The following is a 13,716-nucleotide window of genomic DNA, read 5'->3' as shown; positions in this document are numbered from 1 at the left end:
TCTCCCTGAACGTCAGCAAAACAAAGGAGATGATTGTGGACTTCAGGAGGTCGGGGGTCAAGGACTACAGCCCCCTCAGCATCGACGGGGCACCGGTTGAGAGAGTCAACAGCTTTAAGTACCTCGGAGCCCACATATCCGAGGACTTGACATGGACCACACACATTAACAGTGTTGTGAAGAAGGCACGACAACGCCTCTACTTCCTCAGGCGCCTAAGGAAGTTCCAAGTCAGCCAGAAGATCCTTAAGAACTTCTACTCATGTACAATAGAGAGCATCTTGACCGGCAACATCACCTCCTGGTTTGGGAATAGCACTGCACAAGGCCGAAGCAGACTACAAAGAGTGACACGTTCAGCCGAACGCACAATTGGAGGGGGGCTCCCCACCCTCCAGAACATTTACTACAAGCGTTGCAAGGGCAAGGCTAAGAGAATCATTAAAGACTCCAGTCACCCGAACAACTGCCTCTTTGAACTGCTGCGGTCAGGCAAGCGATACAGGAGTCTCAAGGCGAGCACAGAAAGACTCAGAAGAAGCTTCTATCCCCAGGCCATCAGGCTGCTAAACGAACAATGAATGAACACTACACAACAACAACCACCAAACGCACATAGCACACACATCCACACGCACACACTCACTTTAAACAAACACACTGTAGCACCCACTCCACACACTTATAGCACACACCCACTTTAAACAAACACACTGTAGCACCCACTCCCCACACTTTATATTTATGGATGAAGGATTGCACTACAACTCGTACACCTTACTGTAAATTGTACCTAAAATTGTACCTCATCCCATTTCTGCTTTGCACTAGATAGTACTGTACATTAGTACACTGCATAGTATTGTGTATTGTATATTATATGGTAACTCAGAACATTGTACATATGTCTATACCGAACACTGTGACCTCATTTTCTTCTTCTAAATTCATGCTATATTATGTTATTATGTTATTTGATACTATCTTGTCTAGCACAGTCTCTGGAGCGTAACAGTAAGAAGCATTTTGTATGAAAGTATTCTGTACTTCTGTATGACAACTATTAAAGAACTTGAACTTGAAGTGTGTGTGTGTGTGTGTGTGTGTGGGTGTGTGTGTGGGTGGGTGGGTACGCCAGCGTCGGACAGTGTGAGAGTGAGCGCTGCAGTCAGGGGGAAGGAAGAAGAAATTTAAAATAAAATTGCAAATAATCAATCAATCAATCCGCCATTTTTCTTTTGTTCTACAATGACTCATGACCCATCAATTACATCAGCCAACATTGTTTAAAGGACTAAGACATTCGCCGTGACAGAATCACTTTATATTTAGTCGTTATGACGCTATCAACATATCCATTTGTTAAAGATTATTGTCCGCCATCGTGTTTTCTCCGAAGAATCCGCACGGCGGAGACGCGGAGTGATGTGATTCGTTGTGGGCGGGTCCTGGGACCAGGAGCGTGGATTGTTCCCTATACATACGTGTAAATGGTCTGTTTCAGCCAATCAGAATCGAGAAATTTGCATGCCGTTGTATAATTATGGTTACCTCCTCTTGGAGGCGTGACTTTGACTAGACCATTGTGCAGAACTTGTCACCAGAGAGCCTTTCCCTGAAATCCGAGTTGCATGTGTGATGTCACTAATAGGTAAAACTTATCACGGTCCAATAAATGGTAACTCTGCACCATTTTAGCTCCAGTGTAAGCAGGAAACCGAGCCGGTATTGACATGTTTTCAAAGAATATAAGCTGCCAACTTCCCGGTAAATATTTCCCTCACATTCTCGTCGGAAGGTGTGATAGAGCTATTTCCAGTAGTTTATCGAACAATTTGGTAGAAAAAACACATCTATAAATGTATTGTCCAATATATAGAAGATATTTAAGGGTTTAAAGCTGGAGGGGAGGTTGAAGAGACTGTAACCACACGAGACAACCATAAACGAGTCATAAACTGTACAGGTGGGAGAAGCGAATGGAAAACCTGCTCCGTCCAATAAACCCGACACACGGCGGTGTCTCTTTACTTGGCCCTCGTCTCCATGGTTTATCTCTCTGCTCATCTGTCCATTCATGTCCCCGTCTCCGCGTCCCCAGAGCTGCTCCGTGGCGGAGTTCCTGCGGGATCAGTCTCCCCAGCCGAAGGAGGCCTCCGACCCTCAGGAGTGCAAGAGGCAGGAGGCCATTTGGGAGCTCTTCACGAGCGAGTGCGTCTATTTCCTGGATCAGCTCATGGTTCTCAAGGAGGTGACTTCTGTTTTATTTTTTAAATTATTTGTATTTAACCAGGCAATTTAACCAGGCAATTAAGAAGCAAATTCTTATTTACAACGACTGCCTGGCGAGAGGACAGAAGGGCCTCTTGAAGGGTAACGGGGAAAGGGTACAATAAAATAAAATAGAAAAGAGACGGACAATACATACATCACAGAGATAAGGGAAATAAAACACATCAAACAAGCAACCAAATAATACATGCATGAAGCAGAACAGACACATGGCAGTTAAAAGGCTGGGAGACAGTTGCAGATGTGTGTAAACAACTGCCGAGTTCAGAATCCCCTTCACATACACACATAATACACGCACACACACGCACACACGCGCGCACACACGCGCACACACGCACGCACATGCACACACACAGTCCCACCCGACTGCAACCCAACATTGCTGCTTTGTGTCGTTTATCCACTTATCGTCCCCCTCATTGAATTAAAGGATTAAAACGTATCTAAAGAAGTCTCTCTCTGCTCCTAAAAAAGAAAAAAAAGCGTAGAATAGGGAACTACGGAACTTCAAGTACAGTCGCTAATCACCTCCTTGTTCTGTCTTTGTCCTCTTTTCTGTTTCTCAGGTGTTTCTGGCAACACTCCACAACCTGCAGCTGACGGACTGTCTGTGTGACGTGGACTCATGGCGGCTATTTGCTAACCTTAATGAGCTTTGCCTGGTGAGCACACATGCAAATACACATTCACACCCTTTATACCATGAGTACTACCTACCATTCTCTGGCTTGCACGAGTACTAGGGATGTCCCGGTCTAGCTCTTTGTATTTTCCTACATGTACACTTCAATCCAATGTAGGGCCTTGTGGGTGATTTCTTTGGATACACCTCAGCTGTTCCATTTACTCAGGCTTACAACAGGATAATATGAGATGATACACAGAATAGGAGTTCAAACAATATGTCTTGTATTTATTGATTGTATTTATTTTTAAATAAAAAATCTTAATTACATTTATATTTTGCATGAGGTGGTCCATGGAGCAATTCACAACGGACATCAATGACAAGATATATGAATATGACGGAATGTGAGGACAGAATAACCACGAAGTAGAGAGAGAGAGAGAGAGAGAGAGAGAGAGAAGAATAGTAGGAAATAAGAGAATAGATGGAGAATAAGAGAGAGTAAAGATGGAAGCAGAGAAAGACAGAGTATAGAAAGAAAGACAGAGTATAGATAGAAAGATGGAGAGTATAGATAGAAAGAGAGAAAGACGGAGAGTATAGATAGAAAGAGAGAGACAGTATAGATACAAAGACCGAGGATAGATAGAAAGAGTAGAGTATAGATAGAAAAACAGAGACAGAGAGTATCTATAGAAAGAGAGAAAGCCAGAGTGTAGATAGAAAGACAGTAGAGAGAGAGCTAATGCCCTAGCCCTCAGTATTATACTCTCTGTCCACAGGCGTATGGCTGTTGGCCAATCCTAAACACGGCATCTGTGCATTTTCCCACAAAACCTAGGTTCAGATGCATAGCCTATGTGTTGTTGACGTGTCTCTTCCAGACCCCATCTAGCTACACGTCGCCCCAGAGATAACAAACATGTGCCCTGGCCTTGACAGAGACGCCACTGGACTAGGAAGAGGCCTGAACAAACGTACAATAATGTCATAATTCACACTCAATATTCTACATCGACAATGATTGTACCTAATAACACTTAATAATAATGTTTAACTTAGATCAATGTCCACAATTTAATAAAGTAACTACAAAGTAAATTGACCGTTCTCAAAATATTTTCCACAGCCTCATAAAATTTGTTTAATTCTTTTCCATGTTATTTCTTCTGGATTTATTTTCTAAAGAAAACATTTGACCCGGTTTTACCACCCAAAAGGGATTTAGTGTTACTGTGGTCACTGCAGCTTGGCACAGCCTGCATCTCTCTCCAGTCTGGCTGTTTGCTGCTGGAATGAGCATTTCTAATGTATAAGTAGCAGCCACAACTACCTGAACGTGCCAAGGTCTGTTCCCGCTGCCCAGAGTGAAGCGCCTGTGTCTCTCGCTCTCTGTTCGCCTAATTCTACCCACTTTGCGCTAACGGGGACCGCTCTGCTTCGAGGCACAGCCTACCTGGATCCCTTGTAACATGTTAAGCTTTTAAATCTGTGGTATTAAAGTCTTAAATTCATAATTCTCAATTTAAAGACTTAAATGGTATTAAAAAAGTCTTACATTTCATTGGCACAGGTATATTACATTTGGGGGGGGGGGGGGGGGGCAGCCGAACTGTCGGGAGATTAAATAATATTAAATTAAATATCTTCGTATTAATGTTGCTGTTTTTGCGGGGCTACCAGGAGCTTGGTGCATCTGGCGAGGGCCCGTATGGAACTAAATTGTCGCGCAAGTGCAGCCGCCAGTTCAGTATCGCTATGTGTTTCTTTTGGTCGTGAAATTGGTATAAAATCTTGCTCCAGGTGGTATTTAAAAGGTCTTAAATTTTACTTGTTGAAACCCGCAGATAGCCTGTAGATGTTTTTCACTTTGATCATAAGATCAGGTCGCGTTCGTCATCTCATAAAAAACCACATGGATTACTGGCTGGCGATCCCCTCGTATTACAGGCAAGAATGAACATGAGCATCAACAACTGATTCACAGCTGATTCAGTGCTTCTCCAGTCCCCATCTCTCCTTTCTGACCTTTTGTGTGTCATGTGTATGTCTGTGTGTGTCTGCGTGTGTTTGTGCATAGCGTAACCTCCTCTCTCACTGACTCAACAGAGGTTGCAGACTGATACCTAGCATGAATCACAGATTTCCCATAATGGTTTTAATTCTTTTTTTAATATAGCCGATACCGTTCAGTTAAAAAATACAGATACCGATCTCTGAGATCGGACGAGGACATCCCTAACTACAGTACTACTATTCCCTGGCTTGCATGAGTACATAGATCAGCACTACAGTACTACTATTCCCTGGCTTGCATTTAAGCATTACATCACGCGCAGGAGTGGTTTGTGAACAATAAACCATGCCTAGGGGTGGTCGTTAGACCCCCCTAGGCATGGTTTATTGTTCACAAATCACGACTGCAAGTGGTGTAATGCTTTTATACAACTGCCACATTCATCCAACCTTATTGCTATACAGTAAACACACATTAATCGAAGATTTATTGAAAAAACCATCCGCCAGAAAAAGTTGTTCCCACAACAACAAAAAATAGAAATTGCCTCCATGTGGAAGCAGCTCGGAAGTGCATCCAACCAACTAACACATCCAACTGTGTGTTATTGGAATCCAACTGCCTTTCAACTAAGACATCCAACCAACTAACACAGCCAACTGTCTTTCAACTAAGACATCCAACCAACTAACACATCCAACTGTCTTTCAACTAAGACATCCAACCAACTAACACATCCAACTGCCTTTCAACTAAGACATCCAACCAACTAACACATCCAACTTTTCTTTAGTTTTTAATTATGAAGTTAGTGGTTGTTATTGGAATGATTGATTGATTGATTGAAAATTGTATTACCAGATGCAGAATGGGTACAATACAGTACGGCTCAATACACACAATTGTTAAGGGGATGCAGACCTACTTTCTATAGAACTTCATTCTTAGATGCTTCTATAGAAAGTAGGTAAAACAAATTAAAAAGTTTTCTTTGCCCTATAGGAAAAAAAAGTTTTCTTCGCCCTTTTTTTTTTTTTTTTTTTTTTAAACCTACTGTAGAGGGCCTAAACTTAACCAGTTGGAAACCAAGCGTACAGTAATAAAATTAGCAATCAATCAATCAATCAATCAACTCAATAGGCCATGCTCACTTAGAACAGCGCAGCACCCAGCTCTCTCTGTCTGACTCTCCCCCGCGTTGCAGACAGGTGTGTGTGTGTGTGTGTGTGTGGGGGTGGGGGTGTGTGGGGGTGGGTGGAGAGCCAGCGTCGGACAGTGTGAGAGTGAGGGCTGCAGTCAGGGAGAAGGAAAAAAAATTGCAAATTAATCAATCAACCAATCCGCGATTTTTCTTTTGTTACACAATGATTCATGACCCATAGATTACACAATCCAACATTGTGTAAGAGACTAAGACATTCGCCATGACAGAATCGCTTGATATTTAGTCGTTATGACGCTATCAACATATCCATTTGTTAAAGATTATTGTCCACCATCTTGTGATCCGGCGGAGTGATGTGATGTGATTCGGTTGTGGGCGGGTCCTGGGACCAGCAGCATGGAGTGTTCCCTATACTCGATTCAGCCAATCAGAATCGAGAAATTTGCATGCCGTTGTATAAGAGTACATAGATCAGCACTACAGTACTACTATTACCTGGCTTGCATCAGTACATTGATAAGTACGACAGTACTACTATTCCTGGCCTGGCTTGTATGATTACATTGATAAGTACTACTATTCCCTGGCTTGCATGAGTACATTGATAAGTACTACAGTACTACTATTCCCTGGCTTGCACGAGTACATAGAGAAGTACAACAGTACTACTATTCCCTGGCTTGCATGAGTACATTGATAAGTACTACAGTACTACTATTCCCTGGCTTGCATGAGTACATTGATAAGTACTACAGTACTACTATTCCCTGGCTTGCATGAGTACATTGATAAGTACTACAGTACTACTATTACCTGGCTTGCATCAGTACTAGGGCTGTCCCCGACTAAGGATTTGTATAGTCGACTTTGATTGGCCGAAATGTGCAGATAGTCGACTATAATAATATTAAAAAAAAAATATATATATATATATATTATAATAATAAATAAATAAAAAACGTTATCATTCCATTTGGGCTGTGGGGGTGCTTAATGTCTGAAGGAGTCGACTGAAGGCTTCTTGTCCTCTGCGAAAGCATGCAATTGGTCCACTGATATATTATATCATACATATATATATATTTTTTTATCTACTTTTTCTCCCCATTTTTCTATTTTTCTCCCGTCCCCAATTTCGTATTGTCCAATTCTACCCTCCCCTGTCTCGAACGCTGTTAGACCATGCCTCCCACAAGCCGGCTGTAATGTGGATGAAGCCTTGCATCACATGTCCCCTCCGGTACTCGAGGAGGCAGCCGTCGCATCTTTTCACCTGCACAGCGCAATCTCTCAGCGGCGAGGGTCTGCGTGGGAGGGACACGCCGCTCTCGTCGCTTCCCGATTTTACTGCGCAGGCGCACCAACCGACCTGTAGGAGTCGCTGTCCACAACGTCCGATCCCCACCCACCAGCTTCCCACCCCCTAATACTGCCAATTGTATTAGTATGAACGACCAGCCAAGCTGGTAGCAACGCAGAGAGCTGGGCTCGAACCCAGCATCTCCTGCGTTGGTGGCGAGCGCCTTGCCCACTGTGCCACTTAGCTGCCCCTTGATGGATACATCTTGATATTTGTCTAGTCTAGTGTGTTCATTAGATGGGTGAAATCCTCTTTCAGTGCCTCTGTGCCCGTTTCTTAGGCAGTTAGCCTCTCTGGTATGCACACCATTAGCGTTAGCCACGCTTCTAGGCATCTTTGCTTTTGGAAAATATATATATTATAATTTCTTTTGCATTCGACTAAGAGGTTGGCAGTCGACTATGGCTCCTTTCGATCAATTAGTCGACTAATCGGGGTCAGCCCTAATGAGTACATTGATAAGTACTGTCTACAGTACTACTATTTCCTGGCTAAGGTGGACGTAAACATTGAGGACACTGAAGTCACAGTTTATGGTTTAATGTATAAGCTGATGTGCAGTGGAGGCCAGCTAATTCATAAGCAGATGATAATGGAGGCGAGGAGGAGGTGAAAGAGATACTTCTTTCAATATGCTTTCAAATACAGAGCGGTTATGATACGTCCCCTCAAGTTTTGCTTGTACAGAAGTGTCACCCTCAATACCTCACTGTCTTTCCATTGACCACCTCATCACAGCTGTCTTCCATGTTTGTATTCAGAGTGACTCCCGCCACAGAATTGTGAAGAATGTCAATCTGCAGTAGAGTGACATAAAAAGTCGCATGACTGTTCAGTCTGAGGTCACGTTGCAAGAAATCAGACCTGTATCTGTACATATGAAAATGGCCCAAATCAGAATTGAAAAGATCAGATTCAATGCGATTTGTGCTGTTCACACTGTCTTGTAAAAACAGTCGCACACAAAAAAATCTGATTCAGGCCACTGCAAGACGTTGCCTGCAGTGTGACTCAAAAAGAGCCACTAGTTCCTCCTACTAGTCCTGCATGCACTGCTTTATATGAAAGCCTCGTTCTATTGAGAATGCGTTTCACTTCATCATAACTGTAGAGTTGGCTCGCACTTCTGTCTCGCCCACGATGGATTGACATGAAACGGAACATGCAGTTATCTTGTCATGTCTGTGTGTAATCTGGACTCTGTGCTTCTGCATCATCCATTGTCGACAGACAGTAAGTAATGCAAGTGCTGTAAGTGATAAGAGTGTTGTTGACAGGTCGATGATGATGTGATCATTCGCAGGTGAGCTTTGGCTTCCTGAATAACCTCCTCCGCGTCGTCAAAGACTCATTAGAGATCTGTCAGGAGGGTGGCGGGCCCACCCTGCTGGATCTGCTCAGCAAGGCAAGTACACACACACACACACACTATGGTAAATGGTGCTTTTATCCAAAGCGCTTTACAATTTGTTCCTCACACACTGTTTACCCGTTCACTCACACACTGACGGCGGAGGCAACCGTGCAAGGTGCCAACCTGCTCATCGGGAGCAGTTGGGGCTTAAGTGTCTTGCTACCCGGGATGAGTGGGAAACGAACAGGGAACCTCCGGATTACCAGACGACAGCTCGACCTCCCGCTACTGTCGCCCCCACAATACATACATGCATACATACTAGGCTTGCCGCGATAGTCGGTGTTACTTGGTGTTCAGGAATGAACACAAGTGTACATTACTTGCCCACCACCCTCACAAGTGTATGCTTTCTTTTAAATTTTTTCTTATAGGAAAAAAATATCTTTTAAGTTCATTTTCACATGCCCACATTGAAAAAAAACTGCTAATTTGTAAAAAAAAAAAAAAAAAAAAAAAAAAGCGTATCATCAAGTGTGTTAAGTTGAACATTATAAACTGAACGTGTCTGCCTAAACAGCAGCTATTTTTAGGTTTCACTTTCGGATGGTATTACTGTCCGTTTATTTTTAAATAAGAACCTAACATCAACTCTTGTCAGTCCAACAAATGGATATTAGTAATTGGAAATGAATTAAAAACAGACGTAGATGGAGAGACACAGCAGATCAATGGAGCCACATAACGTTAAAGATCAATCGAGCATCACTTTGTAAAATGTTCAGTGTCACCGGTAATACCAGTGTTTACCAGTTTATTAGTCATGGGAAATTCCACATCACTGAGGCAACCCTAACACACACACACACACACACACACACACACAGACACACACAAACTCCAGAGTAGGATTGCAGTAAAGAATTAATACATTTCTATCTATAAATAATAAGCACATTTGAAACACATTTGATATCGGGGTGTAAGATTCTACCATTAATATTTCATTGTGAAAGTAATTGGGATGCTAGACGAAACAACGCAACCGATGTCGCTACGAGCAGCAACCCAAATCAAGTCTGGTCCCGGGTCAGGGAGCTTCATCTGGTTTGGGTTTATTAAGTCTCTGGCTTGATTCCCAGTGAAATCTAAGAAAACCCTTTTGGTAGAGCTCGGTAAATTATGCATTGAAAGCAGCACAGAGTGGAAGGAATGACGCGTACCAGTAGAAAGCCTCTCACAGGTGCTTGATTGATTGATTGATCAAAAAAAAAATATTAACAGATTGCACAATTGTTACAGTACAGTACAGCTCAATACATACAATTGTTAAGGGGATGCAGACCAGAGAAAGACTTTCGTCTTGTTTACATCAGGGTCCCCCATTTTCAATTCATCATAACGTATGACATACACGACATACAGATAGACAGTACAAGTTTCAAGTTTCTTTAATAGTTGTCATACAGAAGTACAGAATACTTTTATACAAAATGCTTCTTACTGTTACGCTCCAGAGACTGTGCAAGACAAGATAAGTATGAAATAAAATAACATAGTATAGCATGTAAATTAGAAGTAAAAAAATGAGGTCACAGTGTTCAGTATAGACATATGTACAATGTTCGATGCAGAGTAGACGTAACTGAGTTACCATATAATATACAATACTGTGTAGTGTACTAATATACAATACTATATAGTGCAAGGCAGAAATAGGATGAGGTGCAATTTAGGTACAATTTACAGTAGGTGTACGAGTTGTAGTGCAAATCCTTTATCAATAAATATAAAGTGTGTTTGTGTGATCTAAAGTGTGGAGAGTGGGTGCTGCAGTGTGTTGTTTGTTTAAGTGAGTGTGTGCGTGTGTGTGCTGTGTGCATTTGATGGTTGTTGCATAGTGTTTATTGTTCGTTTAGCAGCCTGATGGCCTGGGGATAGAAGCTTCTTCTGAGTCTTTCTGTGCTCGCCTTAAGACTCCGGTATCGCTTGGCTGACCGCAGCAGTTCAAAGAGGCAGTTGTTCGGGTGGCTCGAGTCCTTAATAATTCTCTTAGCCTTCCCCTTGCACCGCTTGTTGTAAATGTTCTGGAGGGTGGGAAGCCCCCCTCCAATTGTGCGTTCGGCTGAACGTGTCACTCTTTGTAGTCTGCTACGGTCTTGTGCAGTGCTATTCCCAAACCAGGAGGTGATGTTGCCAGTCAGGATGCTCTCTATTGTACATGAGTAGAAGTTCCTAAGGATCTTCTGACTGACTTGGAACTTCCTTAGGCGCCTGAGGAAGTAGAGGCGTTGTCGTGCCTTCTTCACAACACTGTCAATGTGTGTGGTCCATGTGAAAATCCTCGGATATGTGGGCTCCGAGGTACTTGAAACTGTTCACTCTCTCAACCGGTGCCCCGTCGATGCTGAGGGGGCTGTAGTCCTTGACCCCCGACCTCCTGAAGTCCACAATCATCTCTTTTGTTTTGCTGACTTTCAGGGAGAGGCAGTTCTCCTGACACCACTGTGACAGGTTCTCTACCTCTTCCAGGTAGGCCCTTTCGTCGTTGACAGAGATCAGGCCCACCACTACTGTGTCATCAGCAAATTTGATGATGGTGTTGTTGTTCCGCTGTGCTATGCAGTCATGTGTGTACAGGGAGTAGAGGAGGGGGCTCAGAACACAGCCCTGGGGGGCCCCTATGTTGAGCGTGATGGATGAGGAGGTGCAGTTGCCTGCTCTTACCACCTGGGGTCTGCCCGTCAGGAAGTCCAAGACCCACTGGCAGAGGTCATAGTTCAAGCCCAGGTCCCTGAGCTTGGCTATGAGTTTGGAGGGGACTATGGTGTTGAATGCTGAGCTGTAGTCGATGAACAGCATTCTCACATAGTTCCCCTGCCTCTTGTCCAGGTGTGATGCTGCTGTGTGCAGCACATGGGCTATGGCGTCCTCCGTGGACCTGTTGGGGCGATATGCAAATTGCAGAGGGTCCAGGTTGATGGGGAGGGAGGAACAGATGTAGCCCTTCACTAGCTTCTCAAAGCACTTCATGGCTATGGAGGTGAGGGCTACAGGGCGGTAGTCGTTGAGGCAAGCGGGCGTAGATTTTTTGGGTACAGGGATGATGGTGGACTTCTTCAGACAGGTGGGGATGACAGCCTGTTCCAAGGACAGGTTGAAGATGTCAGTGAATACCGGGGCCAGTTGGTCGGCACAGACTTTTAGGACACGGCCGGGGATGCCGTCCGGTCCTGCTGCCTTCCTGATATTCACTTTTTTAAAGATCCGTCTCACCTCATGCTCTGTTACCCTGAACACTGAGTCTCCATCAGCAGACCCCCCCCCCCCCATTGCCGTGGTTTGTAGGCTGGTGTTTTTATTCACAGCCTCAAACCTCGCATAGAAGGAATTGAGATCATTTGCTAAGGAGATGTCATTGTTCAGTTTGAGGGAGGCGCCTTTGTAGTCTGTCATTGTTCTGAGGCCCTGCCACATGCCTCTAGAGTCAGCCTGTTCGAACTGAAGTTCAACTTTATCCCTGTAACGCCGTTTAGCCTCTTTTACTGCTCTCCTGACGTTGTATCTTGCCATCTTGTGTTCTTCCATGTTGCCTGTCTCCAGCCCGGTGTTGTATGCTGATGTGCGCATTTTCAGAGCCTCACGGACGGATTTGTCTACCCAGGGCTTTTGATTTGGGTAGATTTTAATTGTGGTGGAGGGGATTGTTTCTTCTACCAGCACCGTTTCAGTGTATTCGTTAATATTGGCTGTGTTATCACGGAATACACTCCAGTCTGTGCATTCAAGTGCAGCTTGGAGTGACTCCTCTGACGTCACGGCCCAACTGCTACATCTATACATTTATGACATACCAGATCTGCAAATACAGTACTGTTTGTGATACAAAAAGAGTCTAGAAAAGAGAGTATATACATTTGATGTAGAAACTGTACATTGGAGGAGGTTGGGTTGGTGGGGTGGGGGGGGGGGGGGGTTGGCTGTGTGGGTGGGTTGGGGGACTGTACATTGGGTGGGGTTGGGTAGGTTGGGTAGGAGGGGTGGGTGGGTGACACTGTACAACTGTACAAGCAAAACTGTACATTGGAATATTGACAACCATGTTTGGTAATTTACTGTACATTGGAGGGGGTTGGGTTAGGACATTTACAGGGGCCAGTTTCGAATTGCAGTCTCCCGTAGGTGTTCTTTGAGAGTGGTTTTGAAAGTGGGTAGTGATTCACATTCATTTACAGCTTTGGGTAGGGCATTCCACATTGATGTGGCATAATTGCAAAACGTGTTTAGTCCCTTGTTTGAGCCGAATCTGGGTTTAACATGATTTGTGGAGCTCCCTCTGGTGTTGTGATCGTGGTATTCACTGACCTTTGGGAAGTATTTTGACATGTACATGGGTACCTTGGTCGTGTAGTGTATCTTGTAGACCAGGCCCATTGCAAGTTGCTGTACTCTGTCATCTACTCTAAGCCATCCTAGGTTGTCAAAGTGGACAGGGGTGAGGTGGGTTCTAGGAGTAAGGTCAAGCAGTAGTCTGACCAGTTTGTTTTGAGATGTTTGTAATTTTGTTTTTAGCGCCTTTGAGGTGCTTTGGTACCATGAGGTGCAAGCATAGTCGTAGTACCCTTGAATGAGTGCTCCTGCCAGAGTCTTCAGGGTATTCTTGTTTACCAGAGAGGAGATCCGGTACAAGAATCGAGTTTGTTGGTTGACTTTTTTTATTACCTTGGATGCCATTTTGTCACAGGAAAGATTTGCCTCTAGGATGGAACCTAGGTATGTAATTTCATCTTTCCTTGTGACAATATTGTCACCCACTGTAACCCAGAAGCCGTCGGTCTGGCTGAGTTTGTTATTTAATCCGAAGAGAATGGACTTCTTTTTTTTGTACCCAGGTGTA

The 13,716-nt window shown here is 43.9% G+C and overlaps 1 protein-coding gene across 1 annotated transcript in view; it reads left to right on the top strand.

The window, feature by feature from the left end:
* Nucleotides 1-13,716, top strand: part of plekhg7 (pleckstrin homology domain containing, family G (with RhoGef domain) member 7) — a 54,280-nt gene that overhangs the window by 23,773 nt on the left and 16,791 nt on the right. The window contains exons 7-9 of the mRNA XM_084334947.1: nucleotides 2,102-2,251; nucleotides 2,862-2,957; nucleotides 8,769-8,870. Of these exons, the coding sequence (XP_084191073.1) occupies nucleotides 2,102-2,251; nucleotides 2,862-2,957; nucleotides 8,769-8,870 (348 nt within the window). The remainder of the gene's footprint in view (nucleotides 1-2,101; nucleotides 2,252-2,861; nucleotides 2,958-8,768; nucleotides 8,871-13,716) is intronic.

The sequence above is a fragment of the Notolepis coatsorum genome, assembly GCF_963971535.1.
Source record: "Notolepis coatsorum genome assembly, chromosome: 18".
In the NCBI taxonomy this organism is placed as follows: Eukaryota; Metazoa; Chordata; class Actinopteri; order Aulopiformes; family Paralepididae; genus Notolepis; species Notolepis coatsorum.
This window is presented reverse-complemented; position numbering and strand designations above follow the sequence as displayed.